Source organism: Lampetra fluviatilis, chromosome 9 (assembly GCF_964198595.1).
Source record: "Lampetra fluviatilis chromosome 9, kcLamFluv1.1, whole genome shotgun sequence".
In the NCBI taxonomy this organism is placed as follows: domain Eukaryota; kingdom Metazoa; phylum Chordata; class Hyperoartia; order Petromyzontiformes; family Petromyzontidae; genus Lampetra; species Lampetra fluviatilis.
In genome coordinates, this window is record NC_136283.1 from 15,804,950 (window position 1) to 15,827,874 (window position 22,925).

The 22,925-nt window shown below is 45.7% G+C and overlaps 1 protein-coding gene across 1 annotated transcript in view; it reads left to right on the forward strand.

The window, feature by feature from the left end:
* The window catches only part of CDH23 (cadherin related 23), a 257,145-nt gene that overhangs the window by 71,129 nt on the left and 163,091 nt on the right, over positions 1-22,925 (forward strand). The window contains exons 13-17 of the mRNA XM_078859961.1: positions 299-448; positions 6,728-6,886; positions 9,718-9,782; positions 10,753-10,990; positions 20,757-20,862. Of these exons, the coding sequence (XP_078716087.1) occupies positions 299-448; positions 6,728-6,886; positions 9,718-9,782; positions 10,753-10,990; positions 20,757-20,862 (718 nt within the window). The remainder of the gene's footprint in view (positions 1-298; positions 449-6,727; positions 6,887-9,717; positions 9,783-10,752; positions 10,991-20,756; positions 20,863-22,925) is intronic.

Genomic DNA, 22,925 nt, shown 5'->3' on the forward strand with positions numbered 1-22,925 from the left:
GTGACCATACTTCCCCACACTGGCCAATATGTGTGTGTGTCTCTGTATCTCTCTACATATGTCAGCCTCCATGTATATCCCAGGGTCTTCATCTGTCTCACTCCACGTCTCTATTTGGTGTCTCAGTATCTCCCTATCTCTTCACGCGTCGTCGCACACTGTCGGTTCTCGCGCCGTGCCTCTGCAACTATATCACCACGCGTCTCTCTCTCTCTGTGCACGGCCATCGGCGGTGCCTCGAAGAGCCCTTTGTAATGTCGCACGTGTTACACGTGTCTCCTCCGCGTGGCCCTGTTAGGGAGTGAACAGCGACTTCACGCTGCAGCTCGCCGGACAGAATGCCGCCGACTTCCTGGTATCGCCGGGCGCCGTGCGCGGCCGCACCGACGTCACGCTGCGCCTGGTGAACCCCCTCGACTACGAGACGTACCCAGAGTACAACCTCACAGTAAGACACTCCAAAACTGCCAACACCGCCAACACCATGGACACAGCCAACAATTCCAACAACACCAACATCACAAACACCGCCAACACCGCAAACACCACCAACTCCACCAACACCGCCAACACCACAAACACCACAAACACCACCAACTCCACCAACACCGCCAACACCGCTAACACCACCAACACCACCAACTCCACCAACACCACCAACATCACAAACACCACCAACTCCACCAACATCACCAACACCACCAACACCATAAACACCGGCAACATCACCAACACCACAAACACCACAAACACCGCCAACATCACCAACACCACAAACACCACAAACACCGCCAACATCACCAACACCACCAACACCACAAACACCACAAACACTACCAACTCCACCAACACCATAAACACCACAAACACCGCCAACATCACCAACACCACCAACACCGCTAACATCACCAACACCGCCAGCACCACAAACACCACCAACACCACCAACACCACAAACACCACCAACACCACCAACACCGCCAGCACCACAAACACCACCAACACCGCTAACACCGCCAACACCACAAACACCGCCAACATCACCAACACCACCAACACCACAAACACCACAAACACTACCAACTCCACCAACACCATAAACACCACAAACACCGCCAACATCACCAACACCACCAACACCGCTAACATCACCAACACCGCCAGCACCACAAACACCACCAACACCACCAACACCACAAACACCACCAACACCACCAACACCGCCAGCACCACAAACACCACCAACACCGCTAACACCGCCAACACCACAAACACCGCCAACACCACCAACACTGCCAGCACCACAAACACCACCAACACCACCAACACCATAAACACCGCCCACACCACAAACATCACAAACACCACAAACACCACCAACACCACAAACACAGCCAACACTACCAACACCACAAACATCGCCCACACCACCAACACCATCAACACCACAAACGCCACAAACACCGCCAGCACCACCAACACCACAAACACAGCAAACACCACAAACACTGCCAAGACCACCAACACCACAAACACCGCCAACACCACAAACACCATCAACACCACAAACACCGCCAACACCACCAACACCACAAACACCGCCAACACCACAAACACCGCCAGCACCACCAACACCGCCAACACCACAAACACCGCCAACACCGCCAACACCACCAACACTGCCAACACCACAAACACCACCAACACCACAAACACCGCCAAAAATCTCCACCAACCCAGTGCCCCGGGCTGCAGCCACACAAGGTCTGCTATTTCTAAACAGCTCACAAATGTTGTTTATCGTCACTGCAAGCATATTAGCCAAACTAATTGAGTACTAAAGGGGAAAATGTTCGATCTAGATTTGAAGTTTTCGTGACTGCAGGGATCCATACTCTTTGGTTCTTTCGGTAGAGTCACGTAGGTATAGAATAAAATCACGACGTTTCGGGCGCAACACAAGCGTCCGTCATCAGGTGGGACAACCACAGCAAGAAACAATTGCTTAAATGGGCAAAAGAGGCTGCTGCAACAAGAGGCCATATAGGCAAGAGAAGAGGGGGAGGAGCCATGGAGGAGAGACAGGGAGGGTTTGGGTGTGGGGTAGGGGGAGTGGAGGACACAAGAACGGCAAAAAATGCCGGGGAGGGGAAGTGGGCGGGGCTGGGAGTGGGAGGGTTAGGAAACTGGAGATGCGGATATGAAGACAGGCTAAAAGCAGTTATGATTTTACCTGGTTAATAACATCCTTCCAATGATTGCTCAATCTGTATCCATCTTCCCAGTTGAAGTTATGTCTATGTTTATAGATCTGGATGGCTTCATGAACACACCTTTGATAGTAGCCGGAAGGTTTGCAGAGCACCTTGGTCTCGGAAAAAACAATATCATGAGAGCACACAGCGTTATAGCAATGGTCAGCCACGGCGGAGGTATTAGTTCTGCCGTGTTTCACATCTGCCTTGTGCTCGCGAACACGGTCCGATGTAACAATCACCACAGGTGCAACTTAGTTTGTAGACTCCAGGATATTGCATGTCAGGAATGACATCCTTCACAGATGGGATTAGATCACGGATGTTGTGTACTGTATTGAATCGGACCTGGATCTTGTGTTTGTTTAATATTTTGGAAATATTTTTTGGTAACGCCTGCTATGTATGGTAAGGTGATGGTTTTGATCAGCGTCTCAGCGGGTTGTTTCTCCATGGTTGGAGAAACAGCTTTGCCGATAATGCGGTCCGAATATCCATTCATCTTAAGGCCCTGGTGTACGTGTTCCAGTTCAGTGGCTAGGTGGTGTTGGTCAGAAATTCAGTGGGCTCTATGGTGTAGTGTTTTGATGAGGGAATTCTTCTGTGCCGGATGGTGGTGGGAATCAGGTTTCAGATAGGAATCTGTGTGGGTGGCTTTCCTGTAGACAGAGTGTCCCAAGGAGCCATCAGGTCTCTTCTCAATCAAAACATCCAGGAATAGTAGCTTGCCATCCTTCTCCACTTATGTGACTTTACCGAAAGAATCAAAGAGCATGGATTCCTGCAGTCACAAGAACTTCTAATCTAGATTGAACCGCCTCTACGGGGAGGGTTTCCACACATCTGTTAGAGCTTTTAACAGACAGCAGGACAAGAAGGCGCAACTAATCGAGTTGCTAACCTTCCTCAAGAGATGCGATAACAAGGTCATACCTATCGCATTTACACTCACATCTGCTGCTGTCACTTCTCCTAATGAAAATGGATCTTGTTTAAAGCCAGCCTATCACTAATCTCAGCGAGAATAAGATTGTTCCGATTTGAACTTGATAATTTAGACAAGACTCTTACAATCACACCTAATATTAATAGATAAAATGTCCACTTCTGATTGGGACCATGTAGATAACATGACAGTCTCCTCTGCTAATTCAATGTCAACCAAATGTAAAGTTAACTTGATCGCTAAATTCAACCTCCTGTCAAAAAATAAGCCAGATCCACACGTTAAAACTTAGATGTTAATAAGATTGTCATCAATCAGAGTAACATCCCAATTTCTGACAGCCTAAAATCGGTACTAGCTAAAGGGTTGAATTTCGCAGTCACGTAGCCCTCAAAGGCTTGGGACACATCCCGACAGACGTTGCTAGAGCTGAAATTGGCACCATCCTTAAAATGCAAAGAAACCCATTAGTAAGAGCAGTAAAGACGAGTGCTCTGAACTCGCAAATTTGAAAAAGAGGGATGACATAGTCATCCTCTCGGCCGACAAGGGAAATGCTACTGTCATCATGGATAAAACCACATACAACAATAAAATCCAGGACCTTCTTAATGATGGCAGCTACACCAAAATCAACAAAGATCCTACTAACAGCCTGACTACAAAAACAATAATATCATTACCAGTTCAACTTCTCTAATCGAACCAGTCAAACTGATCTCCCTAAAACCTTCTGCTGCTAGACCACCCAGATTCTATGGTCTTCCTAAGATCCATATAGAAGGCACTCCACTTGGGCCCATCGTTTCCACTATCAACTCACCTACCTACAAGCTGGCCCGTTTTCAGTCTGATACCTTGCTTCCATTCACTGGCAGGACTACCTCACCAGTACATAACTCAGCTCACTTGGTCTCTCTAATCAAGGGCATTTCGCTGTCCCCAGATGATTATCTTGTCAGCTTTGATGTGGTTTCTCTATTCAACAAGGTTCTTGTGCCTGACACCTTAGCAATAATTGAAGATCTAGTCCAACATGGACTGAACCCTGATGTTGCTATGCTGGTTAGGCACTGCCTTACCAACACTTACTTCACCTGGAATGGTACTTTCTACAAACAAAATGAAGGTACCCCCATGGGTTCCTCCTTATCACCAGTGATAGCGAATGTTTTCATGGAGACATTTGAAACAGATGCCATCCAGACATCACTCTACGTCCTTCCTTATGGAAGAGATATGTTGATGACACTTTTGTTATTTGGCCAAATGGCCTGCCAGCATTGAACCAATTTCTCAACCACATTAATTCCATACACCCATCCATCAAATTCACAATGGAAGTGGAGAAGGATGGCAAGCTACCATTCCTGGATGTTTTGTTTGAGAAGAGACCTGATGGCTCCTTGGGACACTGTCTACAGGAAAGCCACCCACACAGGTTCCTATCTGAAACCTTATTCCCACCACCATCCGGCACAGAAGAATTCCCTCATCAAAACACTACACGATAGGGCTCACTTCATTTCTGACCAACTCCACCTAGCCAGTGAACTGGAACACGTACACCAGGCCCTTAAGATCAATGGATATTTGGACCGCATTATCCGCAAAGCTGTTTCTCCAACTATGGAGAAACAACCCCCTGAGACGCCGATCAAAACCATCACGTTACCATACATAGCAGGTGTTACCAAAACGATTTCCAAAATATTAAACAAAGACAAGATCCAGGTCCGATTCAGTCCATTCCTGACATGCAATATCCTGGAGTCTACAAACTAAGTTGCACCTGTGGTGATTGTTACATTGGGGAAATGAAACGGCATGTCTCGGACCGTGTTCGCGAGCACAAGGCAGATCTGAAACACAGCAGAACTAATACCTCCGCCGTGGCTGACCATTGCTATAACGCTGTGGGCTCTCATGATATTGTTTTTTCCGAGACCAAGGTGCTCTGCAAACCTTCTGGCTACTATCAAAGGTGTGTTCATGAAGCCATCCAGATATATAAACATAGACATAACTTCTACCGGGAAGATGGATACAGATTGAGCAATCATTGGAAGGATGTTATTAACCAGGTAAAACCATAACTGCTTTTGGCTTTCCTTCCTATCCGCATCTCCAGTTTCCTAACCTTCCCACTCCCAGCCCTGCCCACTTCCCCTCCCCACCCCGGCATGTTTTGCCGTGCTTGTGTCCTCCACTCCCCCTACCCCACACTCCCACCCTCCCTGTCTCTCCTCCATGGCTCTTCCTCCCCTTCTCTTGCCTATATGGCCTCTTGTTGCAGCATCCCTTTTACCCATTTAAGCAATTGTTTCTTGCTGTGGTTGTCCCACCTGATGACGGACGCTTTGTTGCGCCCGGAACGTCGTGATTTAATTTAATTTTATACCTACGTGACTTTACCGACAGAACCAAAGAGTATGGGAATATGTTCGACCTGGGAACTGTTTCTCATTTTCGCACGGACAGTAACCCGTAAATGTGAGCCCTAAATGTTGCGTTATTTTTGGATACCGTTAAGGTGTGTGTTAAGGTGTGGTTCCTCACCAAAGGTATTTGAGAGTCCTATTGGAGACTGAGTGTGAAGCAGCTTCCTTACCTCTGTTGTAGCAGATCGATCCGCCTCCACTCACTTGAGTAATTTTCAACTAAAGATACCGCTATTCACTTTCATGGAGGTTAATTTATGAGATCGCAATTTCAATTCGTTACATTGGAGCGCATCGTTTGCATTCTAAAGCAATATTTTAAATGGCATTGGCATCAATTTAAGCCTAGGGTTATTGCACTACCCCAGTTGTACTTTCATTGTCATGTCATGAGACAAAGCATCCGTTCGGACCTCTTGCAGAGCAGTGCTTGTGTTAGATAACGGCTCAGGGAAGCGGATAACCCAGAGCTATCTGAGATCCCTTCATGTGACCTCTGCAGTAGTGGGCAATGCTTTACCACTCGTCATGTCACTGAGGCGAATGATCATTGCATAACGGTCAACCCGTAATTGTTCATTCGCAGAGCTGGAACATAGAAATAAACCCCATCACGTAAAAAATGGCTTTGAACTTAATTTTGCTGTGTGCAGTTATAAGTGACTGGGCTGAGACCATCAACTCTGTCTATACTTGAGAATTTGGATTGATCAGACTGGATTCGATCCTAGAATCTCCACGGTGTAAATTGAGCGCTCTGACCTCTGAGATACCTGGCCACTTTAAAGGGCAGTGTTGTTGTTATTATTATTCCACAATCAGCCACCACCATAAAGATCTCCAAGTGAAACTCTCTGCTCTGCTGTGATAGCTCCACAGCTGCAAGACAACCCACGTACTTGGCACGGTGACGCGGCGGCCACACGCCACCAGCGACGGTCCCCTAACAGCTGCCGTGAGGTCGGTTGGGCCCTCGCGCGAGTGTGGATGTGACCCTCACGTGCGTGCGTGTGTGCGTATGCGTGCGTGTATGTGTATGCGTGTGTGTGTGCGTGCGGGCGCTCGTTCGTTTCCGGTGGTCACAGCTTTTCGCCAACGAAACGTCAGGGAAGCACTGGGGCTCGGCGCGCGTGCGCATCGTGCTGATCAACGAGAACGACAACCGGCCCATCTTCAGCCTGCCACTCTACAACGTCAGCGTGTGGGAGAACGCCACGCTGGGCACGTCCGTTGTGCAGGTCCTGGTGAGTGGCACCTGCCAGGCGTTGGGACCGACGGGCGAAGGGCTAAATCGTTTTTTTTTATTCGTCGTCATCGCCAGTCATGCTCAATCCACTGCTGGAGAATTGACGGAGGCGTCCCCAAGCTATGAGAGCAGCAGTCTAATTTAATCCACAGTTGATTTTTGTGTGTAGGCCAGGCAACGATCTGACCCAATCTGAGTCGCGGCAAGGCCAAACGGATTGCCATGCAGTGTACAAGGGTTTTACAACGCGCCAATTATTTTTGTTTCAGCTCACGCACCGAGAAGATGAAGAACAATTCTCAGAACCAAATGTAGAAATTATACGGCGCTTTGTTGTAGTATATCAAGCATCACTGGCCCCATATCCAGGAAGTATGAATACAAATCTATCAAGTCAAAATATCAGAGAGCCAAATCCAAATATTTATTATGAATCATATTTTTACAGGTCCTGCATTTTTCAAGGTGAACCATAAAAGCACTTGCAAATGTAGCTTATCTTTATTTCTCAGGTTTTTTTTTTTTCGGTAAAGTCACGTAGGTAAAAACATTAAAATTAATGAAAGTAAAATAAAACAAAACAAAAATAAAATTCACGACGTTTCGGAGGCAACAAGTCTCCGTCATCAGGTGGGACCGTCACAGCCGAATTAGCTGCATCGAGGAGGCTAATTCGGCTGTGACGGTCCCACCTGATGACGGAGACTTGTGTTGCCTTGTGTTGCCTCCGAAACGTCGTGAATTTTATTTTTGTTTTGTTTTATTTTACTTTCATTAATTTTAATGTTTTTACCTACGTGACTTTACCGAAAAGAAAAAAAAAAGAAAAAAAAGAAAAAAACCTGAGAATATTAATCATTGCAGTCACGAAAGCTTCAAATCTAGAACTTATCTTTATTTTCAGTTCCTTGCTATTTATTAAGGTTTCATGCAACTGTTTGTGCACATTAATTTTATTAAGGGCTTCATGAAATTAGTGCAGCGTGCAAACCACTGCATCACTGCCAACACTGGTAAAAATTAAGTCAGATGCACTCGTTGATTGTGAATAATTGAAAATGAAAGGGATAATCACACGCTTGTATGCGATCAATTGGAAGATATGCTGTAGATTGGGGAGAATTATGTATTAAAACCACCGGATTACCAAACCCAACAAAAGCTGAGCAGCCTCGCCGCACAGAGACACAAGCGATTTCTTAAACGCTAATGCACTCCTCTCCCGTCTATACATTCACGCGCAACAGGGCCAATCTCTGCACAAGCAACTTCGCCCGTTTTGCTTTCAGCTCAGAGTTTCTCGGATAACCGCGTTTTCCGCTCGCGCTGCGCCCGTGCCGCGGGCGAAGGCGGCGTGGAGGATGAGTGGCATTGCGGTGGGGGGAGGCGAGTGTTGGGCGGGGAGGTTTGTCCGAGCGCACGGGCGCAAGCGTCCGCGGCGGTTCGGGTCGGCGTGGCCGCGCGTCGCGTGGTCTGCCGAGATTTCTATTTAGATGGCGCTGGGGGGGGGTGGTGCTCTCACGGCAGGATGCATCGATTAGCTCGACGCGGCGCAATGGCTGGCGCCGCTTATCCAGAACGCGGACTTAATCACTGGCACGTGAGTCAGGCTTTGGACCGACGGGGCGAAGGGCTAAATAGGTTTTAAAAAAAATATTCGCAGACAATTTATTTTGTTTGTGTGGGGGAGGGGGAAATTAATTACCGACCGTGAATTGTGTTCCGCAGTGAGGCTCCTGCCGGGTGGGTGGGACGATAAAAGCGCCATTATCGCATTGAATTATGGGGCTAATGTTGTGAATGGGAGAATTAAAATTATTTCTCGCCCCAGTCAAGGAAGAGGGAGATAAATATAACTTGGAAAATTATCTACAAATTCCCGCAAAGAAATCAAAAAGCGCATGCAGGTCATTACAATTGCAGAATAAATGCCCTGCAATAATTCTTACGGCAGCCTCTGCCACGCATGGCAGTTTGGGTGGTGGGAACGGAGCCCCAAATCAACAGTGCATCTGTCTCCTCCCTCTGCGTGCACGAGACTGCGTACTCGCAGAGCTTCATGACACACATCGGTCTCTACCTGCATGCAACTTGGCTGCCACTGCTAACTGACAGATAAGCAGCCGTTTTTGCAACTTAAACTGAGGTCAATGCTTGCACATGGCATTTTGAATTGGGGTCTGTGAACCAGCAGAAAATAATCATTGGGCAAACTTTGTGCCACTGATGTTACATAACAACAATGTAGGCCCATACATGTCTGGTAAAGTGTCTTAGGATATTGTAACAGGATAGACCAGTGTTTAATATGAGAAGTGCATTCAGAATGTTCCTGGGGTTAGATGTAGTAAAAATGTAAACTATCTAAAGCAGGGGTCCCCAACCTCCGGGACGTGGACCGGTACCGGTCCGTGGCCTGTTAGGAACCGGGCCGCACAGCAGCAGGAGGTGAGGGCGGTGAGTCCGCGCGTGGCCCGCCCATTGTTTTATTATTCACCACTCCCGTCCGCGCCTCTTTCCCGCACTGCGCACTTGTCTCAATCACAGTTTTGGTAAGCCCACAAGCTAACCCCTAGCCAAAATGAGTAAAAAAACAAACGTCGCCGGAGAGCGTCTTTGAAAAGGGGGAAAGACCCAATGATGACCCCCCCCCCGGTCCATGAAAAACATTTCTTCCACGAAACCGGTCCCTGGACCGCTGAATCTAAATGCATTCAAAACATCCGTTTACCACCGGGAGATGTTTTGCTGATGTTTGCACGTATTACATTTCAAAATATGTAAAATATTCTTCGTCTTTGTCTTCGTGTTTTTGTATTTTTATTCCAGGCGACCGACCTTGATGCGGGTGTGTTTGGGCAAGTCTCTTACCACTTCAGCGATGACTCGGATAAGTAAGTGCAACTTGCAAGATATATGCCCTTTATTTAGAATAACAACAACACTTTATCTGCGATCTTGTTGCATGTAGAACAATCACCTTGAAGGGGTGAAATGATGCAGTAGTCAGAGGAGGAGACGCAGGGTCTGTTTTACATATTTTACATCAAAAAAGATTAAGTATCCCCATACTTAATGAGTTTTATAAAGTCCTGGGGCAAAGGTCAGTGTCTGTAGGACAACCATTATTGAATTCCACATTCCTTTGCTGAGACAAGGCCCTCTCTGGAATGAACATTGATGAGCACCCCATGCTTTACCAGGCAATATTAATTGTATACCCCTTACAATTATGATGGAGCTGATGATGGTAATTATGACAATGACAAGGACAAGTCAGTTGTGTTCAAGATTTGAACCCACTGTCGTGAGTGGGGAGATCTACTGCTCTAGCAACGACGCTGGATCATCATGATCGTCATCATCATAGACACCGCACCTGCCATGCAGCACAACTTGAGGCACCGGAACACCTGGTTACTTCAGAAAATAACCAGAGAATCACTCAGCGAGGAAGTGATTGCAGACAAAATACAACGTGCAAAAGCAACGCAGTATAAAATAAGATATTTGTATTTTACCAGGTAAGGCACACTGAGCTCTTGTTCAGAAGCGACCAGGCCACAAATGATAGCTCTACGAAGTGACTATTCGCATGGACATTTATGGCAGCCAAATACTCTAAATGTACGTTTCTAAAACAACAGACATGGACATAGAATTAAAAATGAAGCTAAACTGTGCTCGAGACTGCTCTGTGTTGTCCGCTGTATTCAAGTTATTAATTCACTATGCCAGCCCCTTTAACCTTGCTATGTTATTACTACCAAGCACAAAGCAACACTGTGCCTGCCTGCTGCATTGCCGACGATGTAAACCTCTCCACCCTGCACGTCGTTCCCTCGCGCTGCCCCCCGTTTCGAGGTTCTCCCTCGACCCAGCCTCGGGGTTGATCTCGGTGGCGGCGGCGCTGGACTTTGAGGCGACGCCGCGCTTCACGGTGACGGTGATGGCGCGGGACGGCGGCGGCCAGGAGACGGCGGGTCGCGTTCGCATCAACCTGCTGGACGTCAACGACAACACGCCCGTCTTCCAGCGCGACTCCTACGTGGGCACGGCGCACGAGAACGACAACTCCCTCACGCCCGTCGTGCGCGTGCGGGTAAGGCCTGGGCCCTCCCTCCTCCTCCTTCCCTTCTTCCTCCATCGCTTCCTCCTCCCTCCACTTTCTACCTCCCCACCAGACAGAATCATAATCTTCATTTATATTGGAGGAATCAGATGAGCTAGAAAGCTCTTTTTCACAGATGTGAAGTCGGGGCGGGTCAGAACGTAACAACAAGAAACAATACGGAAAACATGATAGGAGTGTAAAGTATCAGAATGGTAAACAAATCCCTTTAAAATATATATATACAAATCAAACTAAACTATGTTTTATCTTACCAGGCCTGGTCACAAATGATAGCTCAACAAAGTGGCTTATCACGTGGAAATTTACAGCAGAAAAATAATGTAAAGGCACGTTGATTCTAAACGTGGTGGGAAAAACTGAAGGAGCTGGAGAAAAAATCCACACGACCGTGCGGAGAGAGACACCAAAAACTAAAAATATACAGGTGTCAGGGTCGGGATTGAACCCACGGATCTTGTGCATACTAGACACCAAACACAACCACTGATCTCTCTCGGGACATATTCCCATCTTTTTGAGCCAACGTAACAGCACCGTATAGTCGCGTCGTTCATGAAACTGCATCACGTAATGCTGTGCGATCCGCAGGACGTGGAGGTGCACGTGCATTAAGATGCTTTCAGCCATCTTAATGCTCGTGTTTACACTGCGAGAAAACCGGAGCATCCCGAGATAACCTACGTTCACGAGGGGGGCAACACATTTCCCATTCAGATGGGACAAATGGAGATTAATCCTCACTTGCCGTCGCCCTTTTTCAGACAAGCCAGGGTGTGTCACCTTGACGCATATGAGAAGGGAGGTCACAACAGTGCTGGATTACATTCATTATAATACAGGTTTCCCTCACTTTATTCGGGTTCAGTTTGTGCTATTTCACGTATAATGCGGCGAACCTATTTCGACCCAAAAATTACATGTGGCTATGCGGTTGGATATGGCATAGTATTCTGTGTACCGTATGAGCTACTTTTGTGCGGTTTCGCTTTGCGCGCCATTTTTTTGGAACGCATCTACCGCATAAAGCGAGGGAAACCGGTATATAATAGCAAAAATAATTAGCCATCATGCACAGTTGCCTACTTTCCCCAGTCCTCATGGTTTACACCAGGGGTCCTCAAACTTTTTAAACAGGGGGCCAGTTCACTGTCCCTCAGACCGTTGGAGGGCCAGACTATAGTTTAAAAAAACTATGAACAAATTCCTATGCACACTGCATATATCTTATTTTGAAGTGAAGAAACAAAACGGGAACAAATACTATATTTAAAATGAAGAACAAGTAAAGTTAAATCAACAAACTTGCCAGTATTTCAATGGGAACTATGGGCCTGCTTTTGGCTAATGAGATGGTCAATGTCCGGTTCCATATTTGTCACTGCTAGTCGTAACAAGTGATGCAAGTGTGCATCCGTTAGTCTAGATCTGGTTGGAGATTTCAAATGTTTCATTCTGGAAAAAGTCTGTTCACAGACATAAGTGCTGCCAAAGATGGTTGCCATTTTGAGTGCATGGTTCCTGAGATAAGGATATGTCTCAGAGGGGAGATATGCATAGAAATTATGAAGGCTGCTTGACTTGAATGCGTCTTTCAGAGAGTCACAATTCTGCAGTTCAGCCAGTTCCATTTGGTAAATTGTATCCACATTTTCAATGTCAATAGAAAATGGGTTACGGAAAAGCTGTATGTCCTGTTCATGGATATGAAGCTCTTCAAATCTAAATTGGAACTCCTTTTGCAATTTTTCCAGTGAATCCACACATGTTTTGTTTGGGAATGCAACCAATGGTTTTTCCGCTAACAGATTTTGAGTTGTGGGGAGATGGCAGAAGTTTTCCTCCTTCACTTGTTTGATGAGGGGGCCTAATTTTACTTCAAATGCTTTGACATGTGATTGCATATCACAGATGAGCTTCCCCTTTCCTTGAAGTTGCACATTGAAACTGTTGAGTAGCTCTGTTACATCTGTCAGAAAGGCAAGGTGCCATTTCCATTCTGCATCATTGAACTCTGGTACTTCTTTGTTTTTTGAAAGCAGAAAAGCTGTAATCTGTGGAAGTAAGTCATAGAAACGTTTCAAAACTCTCCCTCGACTCAGCCAACGGACTTCTGTGTGGTACAGAACATCTTCATAGTCAACATTTAGCTCAGACAGAAATTCCTGAAATTGTCTGTGGTTTAGTGCATGAGCTCTAATGAAGTTAACACAAGATACCACAATTTTCATAACAGAGTCCCACTTCAGTGATTTACTACACAGCACTTTTTGGTGGATGAGGCAGTGTATGGCTATTGGATGAGAATGGTTATGTTTGTCCATCTCTTGGTTAATGCGAGCAATTACTCCTTTATTAGACCCCACCATGCTAGGAGCACCATCAGTTGTCACACTGGCTAGTTTAGCCCAGTTCAGCTCCAAACCATTCACAGTTTGGCAAACCTTTTCATAGATATCCTCTCCTGTAGTTGTTCCTTTGATGCTTTGCAGTGCAGCAAGCTCTTCTGTGACTACGAAATAGTCATTCGTCCCACGAATAAAAATTAGAATTTGTGCAGAATCACGAACATCATTGCTTTCGTCGAGTGCCAAGGAAAAATAGGAAAGTTTTTTTGCGAAGTTTTGCAAATGCTGATGCAAATTGTCTCCCATTTCTTCAATCCTCCGTGTAATTGTAGGTCCTGAAAGACTCACTGTACTAAATAAATCGGCCTTCTCTGGACACATCTCTTTGGCAACAGAAAGAAGGCATTCTTTAACAAATTCTCCCTCCACGAATGATCTGCCAGTGCACGCTATTAGCTTGGCAACTTGAAAACTTGCTCGCAGTGATGAAATATTTAGCTGCTTCTGCTTCACAAAAGTATTTTGCTGAGTTGTTAATGTATTTTTCAGTTTTAATATTTTATCTTTTCTCACTTCTCCGACCAAACAATCATATTTATCTTTATGTTGAGTTTCATAGTGTCGACGTAGTGCTCACAAGCGCAGCCCAATTAGTGACCATGGGCCGGATAAATGTCCTCGGCGGGCCGCATGTGGCCCGCGGGCCGTAGTTTGAGGACCCCTGGTTTACACTATTCACAAGATTCCTGGGCCGGTGCTCATGGGGAGCTGTTACGTGAGGCACTGGACATCTGTGTAAGAGAGCGTTATAGCTAATTGGATTCCTCCTCCAGTATAAACAAATATTCTGATTCCACATGGTAAGCCACTTCGTTGAGCTACCATTTGTGGCCAGGTCGCTTCTGAAAAAGAGCTATACAGCTCAGCTCCTGGTTAAAAAAAATAGTATTAGTATAGGAAATCCCTGTGTCAATAAATAATGACGAGATTTGTTCTGACACTGCCGTGTGTGCGTTTTTATGGAGAGGATAATGCCACAACCAGAGCAACCGGCATCATTCCTCGTCCCTTAAGCTGCAGCAACTGAACCTGAAAATTTTCATTAGTGTTTGTTTATGTACGGCAACTTGTTTCATTAAAGATGTTCCCAGGATGATGTGCGTGCACTAATTCACGCACTTAAGGATACATGCAATTATGTAGTGTGATTATTTAAACGAACGTGGGAAATTATATGCAATTGTAACAAGGTTAGGGGAGTGCTTGAACCTTACAAGAGCAATTGATATGTATGGGACATTTGGAAAATGATTTTAATTGTTGTGTCGTTTTGATGTATGATTTGGGGAACTGTGGCTTTTGAAGTTTGATAGGTAATTTCACCGTTTGAACATGAAGGTTAAAATGTACATTATGCCGTGTGCATGATTAAACAAATACTAGCTTTTTGCCCGTCCAAGGATGGGTGTATATTGCAGTAAATCTGAAAGATTCAATAGAAAAATTGTTCAGCTCATGATTATTAATGAGGGGGGGTTTGTCCCATGTGGAGTGACGTCACCCGCTAATGGTTATTGGGGAGGGGTGCGGCATGTGGAGTGACATCACCCGCGAATGGTTATTGTGGAGGGGTGCGGCATGTGGAGTGACGTCACCCGCTCATGATTATTAATGAGGGGCGGGGTGCGGCATGGGGAGTGACGTCACCCGCTCATGATTATTAATGAGGGGCGGTGTGCGGCATGGGGAGTCCATGACCTTCCTGTTCGTGAGTGTAAATTCCCACACGAGCATTAATATTAATGAAGGGAGTGGCTCTTTTGCGGTGACGTCACACACGGATGTAGCACTGTGCTGTGTAGATTAATTTTTTTACCGTCACTTTCTGTAAAGAAACGTCATATTTGAAGCGACTTTGCGTAATACATTATTTAATTCGGCTCGACCTTCCTCTGCGTGAGTGTAAAAATCCACCCACTCATGAATATTAATGAGGGGGGTGGGCCTCATGTGGAGTGACGTCACGCGTGGGACGGACAGACATTTCTGGGTGATTATAGTAGGGATTGAAGGTATGGACCCGGAGAGGAAACTGGGGCAGACCAACATTAGATGCATACAAATGTGTTAAATAAACATCATAACAGCGTTTTTAAAAAAATATTCTCATTATGAGGTAAGTTACAGACATTTATATGGTAACTTTATTTTGTATGGAGCAGGATTTGTAGGCGACCACCTTGTTAGGGGTGCGTGGGGCACGAGGGGCGGCGGCGGTGGTCTGGCCACACCACGCTGAGCCTTTGTTTCCCAGGTGTTAAACTTGACCCTGGGTGGAGCAGTGGTGCTGCGATGAGCGCACTGCACGATGCATCCGGGGCCACCTCAGTTTGATTCCCAGCCACAGCTAAGATCAGTTGGTTGGTGATTGACAATTTAACCAGCCCTGGTTCCCCTTCACAAACCCATCCACTGTTCGGGTTCCTTATGCCAGTAATCTTGGGGAGGCCTTCATCCAGCAGTGGATTGACCATAGATGATGATGATGATGACACTGATAAAATAAAACAGCCACATTTTTTAAAACCGGACCCTCCCAACGGTAAGTCCTGAGACTCAGAAAGTATTTCCAGGGTTCACAGGGAAATGATAATTACTGTATTATCATCACTATACGTACCGCTTCTAGCCCCCTTACACTGGAACAAACTTCCCCTACATGTCAAACAATCGGGCTAACTGACTATTTTTCATTCTTACCTTAACACTTATTTTGCCTCGCCTACCCCAGCTCCTAATTCCCCGACCATTACCTATATTTAACACCATAATTTCTCTTCCCAATTTCCCTACCCATTCATCACACTCACTCATTATCATCAACTACTCATTGTCACTCATCGTGCATTTCAAGCATTGTTATATCACGCAGTACCATCCTCATCAACATTATCGCACCGTTTCAATGTAAAACTGCTAATTCTCTGTTCAGCGCCTTGGTTAAGGCACTATATAAATGAGAAAGTAAGAAAATATAAGATGCAAAAAAAAATTTGGACAAACATACTCCACCCAACCCAAACCGGCTTCGCATAAACAGAGGTTACAGTTTACTGGCTTCACTGAGCTCACCGGGTTAGAAGGGATGCTCTCCGCTGCCGGGTGAAAACTCGAGAAGCCTGCATGGAGCTTAATTATAGTGCGCTGCTAACGACACCCATGCATCACCGTTCCCACTCAGGGCGCTGTAACAGGGTTGGTCAGACAGGCCAAGGAACAGTTGTAACGTTGCAAAGTATTTATGGCATTACCCGAGGAGGCAGAGCTCATTAGATGGCCATTATGTTTTCAATTTTCTCCCTCTGCATATTAGAAGAAAAAAAAAACACCAAGGAAGTACTGGGGGCTGTCGAAGCCAAGAACAGAGTCATGTGCAGAAATTAATATGAGTGCCATGATGGACTGTAGCTCCCACTCAGCCCTCGTGCTTCGCCTAAAAATTTAATTACACGAGTATAATACATGCAATGTGAATTACTCTTTGTGCTTTTAACCTGCGGTTTTCACGCATAAATTTACAAGTAGAAATGTGTGACAATACCGGCTAGGTGGCACAGAAGATGCGACCTTAAAATCCTGCTTGTGGGCTCACTCGGCCCATCATACCTCCTCCAGGGTCGATAAAATGAGGACAACTTTGTTGGGAAGTCAACAGTGGTTGTCCTCTGCAAATACTCGCCCCCACCTTCTCCAAATAATATCCACAACTGGCTCAGTGCGTCACCTCAGTGCTCATTTGAGCAGAAAATCACTTTTACTGTTGACAATTTTTATGTGCGTGTGCGTGAATAAAGTAGTAGCGATAGTGTAGCGGTTAGCGTACCGCGCTACGAACCCATCCAACACCAGTGACGATTATCTGAACCAGTCCTGGGCCTCCACTTGGTAGACTCAGCCTTAAATGAGTATCCGGTGTGGTGTGTAAACATCGTCACTGGGGAGACAAAGGCGGCCGGGCGTGGTGCTGGCCACCCACCCTCTCGTGTGCTGTGCCGGCCTTCATAGGCGCTGCTACTCGCTAACAGCACTTGCCCCAACAGTCTGTTGCCGGCTACACCAGGGGAAATCGTTGTCTTGTGCTTGAATATACAAACGTACCAAGACGGGAAGGATTTTTTTTTATTGTTGTGCAAGTGATTGTAGGAGATGACTCCGTCTGCTACTCAGTAAATCATGAGCGAGCCCTGGGATCCATTTCAGTGAGACCTCTAATGTAGCACAATTAAAGAGCATCGCCATTTGGCTCGGCAACGATGAACCTCATTAAATTATGAACGGGATCTTGTTATGCCGCTACATTTTTAATAACGACCCTGGGTAATTGGCTATTAATACGCGGAGGCCAATGCCCTTTTAAACATTCAGGTAAAGCCACCTACCCCTGGCTTTGTTTGCCTTTTCCTTCTTTAAACAAACTGCAAGGGAAGCAACAACAAAACATCATCTTGGTAGAAGATTTGTACTCCAAAAGATGTATAATTGGATCTTTTGCTTAATAGGCTATAAGTATGTGTAATTAAGCCACCGTGCTGTAGGCAGGGCGAGCAATTACGGAGTTATTGATTGATCCTAAACCTCATTCTCATTTGCTCATGCAACCCTTACTCGACTCGCTGTGCTACAAGATAGTGCACTCACCGGGAAATTATTAAATTGTAAATATATGTACCTGTCCGAGAGTCCAAAAGCCGCTATATTTCTGTGACTTTTAATTGAAGTCACATCTAAGGGCACTCGGTTCTTAAGAGCATATATTGCAATAAGTGAAGAGATGTACGCTCAAATAATCCAACCTAATCGTTCTTCATAAAACATATTCTCATTAATAAAGTAATAAAGTGTAATGTGAAATATTCTTCATTTTTTCCCAATGGAATCGCAACGAGTACCGTTAGAAACGAAACCGCGTAGGCCGAGTAGAGACACGCGAGGGTTAAGCAGTGCCTGGGGAGCAGTTGCACAATCGCTGTTTTTATACACATTTAAATTCTTTAAAAACTATTCTAAAAAATGGCTAAAGTTTTCAGGTTTCCCTTCTGCCAGATGAAGCATGCATTTCAATCTCAGATTTCCATTGCTTTATATTAATGCCCAGCCCAGCATATAGACGCACATAGAGATGTAATATTAACTGCCCAGACTGGTGCACTGCACAATATGCTGTGTGGATCATCAACCTTCAAATGTAACTCAACCTGGCCCAGAAGAGAGGTGATGAGCAAGCAGACACAGCTCTGCACCCACTGTAGCATTCGCTACCCCTGCATACTCTGGAAAACAATGTCTGTACCAGCGGAGAAACATCCAATTGGATTATATAGCATCTAAATGCAATTGCATCTCGAGGCTCTGTACATAATGAGTGGACATATTTATATTGTATGGAGAGAAGCAGCCAATCACGTGCAGAGGAAGAGAGGAAGGCCTTGAGCCTGAACTTAACTACAGAGAGGGATAATTGGTTTTTTACCCTTCTATCTGGCAACAAAACTGACACCTTTTTACAAGGAGTCATGTTTGTATAGACCGCAATACCTGCAGTCATAATACAAACAAAAGAACATAACTGATAATGTGCACTGTCCTTGAAGTTGATTGGTCCACACCCGAGACAGCTTTCCTTAGAGCCTAGTCTCACATGGGTTGGACCAGATGACGCCAAAAGGCGCCTTTTGGACCAGATGACGCCAAAAGGCGCCTTTTGGCGTCATCTGGTCCAACCCATGTGAGACTAGGCTCTAAGGAAAGCTGTCTCGGGTGTGGACCAATCAACTTCAAGGACAGTGCACATTATCAGAGTTATGTTCTTTTGTTTGTATTATGACTGCAGGTATTGCGGTCTATACAAACATGACTCCTTGTAAAAAGGTGTCAGTTTTGTTGCCAGATAGAAGGGTAAAAAACCAATTATATTTTTACTGGCAAATGAGGTTCCCATAGTACAGAGAGGGAGTCGACAGCAGCAGCAGCACGGGCGGCCTGGGGAAGCGAGTCCCAGACCATGGGGGCATTAGAAGAGAATGAGGGACCACATGCTGAGTGGAGGTTGACTCGGAGCTTCTACAGAGAGCCTTGGTTACTGGAGCAGACAGGGCGTGGATGGGCGTAAACAGTGACGTTTTACTGCTTTGTGACGTGAGTAACTCCAGTCATGACTCCCGTCACAGGATTCATCCGCGTGCATCCAACCCCACCTCTCCAGGTGTCTTCACCCCGCTGTTCGCAACCTCTTCCCAATCCACCTCTTCATATGCCCTTCCATAAACCCGCATCTCCACACACAGAGAACTTGCCAGCCCTTTCAGGTCTCTCCCTCTGGCCCTCTCTATCCTCAAGCTCATCCTATTTATTTACAGGAGGTCGATGGGTCAATGTGCGTTTTTTTTCTTTCTCTCTAACATATGGGTTGCACTTCTCTGCAACATTTTTGATTGGGTTCAGCATCTTGTGACGTTGATATCAGTGCGAATAATGTAGGGCAAAAAAAATAATACGAGTATTTTCATCATCATCATCCATGAACAATCCATAACTGGATGAATGCCTCCCAAAGCTATTCCCATCCAATGGCAGAGCCAGGATTTTCAGGTAGGGGGGGAAACCCCTCCAGCAATGAAAAATTATAGGAGTTGTTAGCAAGTAAGGACTTGTCCCTTGCTTTTTATTCGATCGAGGGTCGAATTATTCGATCGAGGGTCGAATTCGAACCGTGTGTGACCGGCATCGTGCTCGCTGAAGGTGAATGCCTTCGGGGAAGTCGTGTACTGTGTTCGCAATTGCGCACAATTCTGTGAGTCACTTATAACTGCGCCGTTACTTTTTGCCAATTATGGACTCAGGCTAGTGTCCTATCATCTCATAGAGTGCCAGGCACATAATAATGCTACACAGTGGCAGTGGGGGTCGCAAAATGCTGATTTATTACTAATAAACCCCAATGATCCGATCGAAAGGAGGGATTTTGATCGGATCATTGGGGGGGTACGTGCCACGATACCGCCCCCCCCCCCCCACTGGCTCCGGCAGTGTTCCCATCTCTCATGACGCTGCGATGTTATGATTCACCAACCGCTGCACCTGGACTGATGTCATCAATCCTTCTCAATTCGCGTCCTTTTCGATGCGTTCTGTTCCTTGGAAAAAACATTTTTAAAATATTAAATGCAAATGCTTACTACAAAAAAATACGTACATCTTACAGTGAAGCACGTGGGCAGTCAAGTGATTGTGTGTGCATTGCGATGGAGGGACGGATGGCTTGACGATTCTCCATAGCGATGCATCCTCGCAGCACCGTTCCTAATCCTGTGGCTGGTGCGACGCGCCAGGCGACGGACGAGGACTCCCCACCAAACAACCAGATCACGTACAGCATCCTGTCCACCTCGGCCTACTCCTCCTACTTCAGCATCACCGTGTCCGGCGGCTACGGGGGTGAGTGCTCTCGCTTGTAATGGCAATGGCAGAGAGACGGTCGCGGAGTGAACGTCAGCGGCTCCGCACACATTAAACTCACATTTTGGTTAACGCGTAGGCTTTCGCAGCCAATATTATGATTTGTAAATTATCGTTAGTTTACACAACTATGTGGCCATGTTTGTGTTTTAAGACTCTACAATTACGAAATTTGGCTGTCAGAATTGGTCTTCAGCTTACTGGCGAGCTGAAATAACAACAATTGTTGTGTTAAACACTTCTGGACGTGACAAACATAATCTGTTTGGCTGCGTCGGGTGGTGGAGGGTCTTCATGCCACAAATTTGGTCGGATGGTTACACAGCCTAACCCACAATTAAATTATGAATAACATTAAAGTAATTACAAAATGATGACCAGCCCTAGGATTTGTGATCGTTTTCTCAAAATACCTAAAAGTATAATGCACACATTATCTCTGGGAAGAAAACAATAATTTAAAAAGTATTTAATTAAACAACGTATGAAATTATGACAACACATTTAACGGCAGTTCATATTTCAGGGCGAAGCAACAAGCCTTTTTGTAATTCTCATTTCAGCTTTCATAGTTAATGTAAAGACAATATCTTAAACAACGCATCTGCTAGTATGAGAGCAAAGGCCAAGTGAGGTGACACTGCACTTGCGAGTGTGCATGAACTCCGAAATCTGAGCGTGCGCCGTGGGTTTTTGACGTATTTGGCGAGACGTTGACAGATGACAGGAGTGCAAAGGTTCAAAATTAAATGAAACGGTGGCAGTCGGTGCAGGATGTGAATGTTAACAAGCTTGTCGCATGCACGCGTTTGTGTACTTGTGTCTGCACGTGCCAACACACGAATCTGCCTGACAATCTATCTTCAATGTCTCAAGGGCCATTTATGCTATTAGAATCATTTCCTTTTTTTCTCTTGCATTATTTTTCCCAATTACCTGCAAAACGGGATATAACATTCACCTGCTACGGATCAAAGATCTTTCCGGCAATGAAAATGCCCCTCATGCTCCGGAAACCACAAGAACAAATTCACATCGCAGAGAGAAAGTTTGAAATCAGGTGATTAGTCTCCCTTATTGGGCTCTCCATCAAGTGTCTAAAATATTCCCGTATAATCGGCAGTCTTTGTGGGGAAAAAAAATTTTGCACTCCATTGGGCACATTTTCAATTTAATGCTCTCACAACCGGTTAAGGCAAAATTAAGTAAAAACATCAATTCTTATAGATATAATCATTGGTCACTGGGCTGAGAACACAAAACCCACCTCGGTGCGTGCAGGATCCCCAATTAACTCCGAGTGGCAACCTGGCGCAGGAGCAAAGCCTCCGGAGCCAACGCTGGCACATCACACGACCGTTTTTGGTGTAATAATTGAGCTTTAAAATCTAACCCGGTGTTTTATCAGAGCAACCCCGATCTCAGGCCAGAGCCTTTCCGTGCAACAAAGCCGCATGAATTGCTATGCGTATGGCAGCGTGCACACCGTTGCCTAGGGGTGCCACGGTGGCGAGATGTTAACTACCTCGCCTGGTATGCGGGAGGTCGTGGGCTCGACCCTGACCCTGATGTCTGTATATTTGAAATTAGCATGTCTCTCTCACCATAGTCGCTTGGATTTTTCTCTGGGTCCTTCAGTTTTTCCCTTCACATTTAGAAACAGCATGCGGTGTAAAGTATTTGGCTGCAATACATTTCCATATGGTAAGCCACTTCATTGAGCTATAATTTTGGCCAGGTCACTTCTGAAAAAGAGCTATATAGCTCAGTGGGCCTTACCCGCTAAAATAAAAAAATAAGTTAAATAGTTTAAACCTATGGCTCAGGGAAATGAGCTGGGCTGCAGCTGCAGCTCAGGGTTCGTGCCAATGAAATACTTTTTCGTGGCAAATGTCTAAATTGTCTTCTTTTGCCAATTTTTTTATATCACTCTACTCGCAAATTACTTAATTATGAAACACACAGCAAGCTTTGCCCCCGACCGTTAAAAAACATCCGAATGAAGATTCTTGAGACTCAGAAGGGCATTCCTGGGTATACAC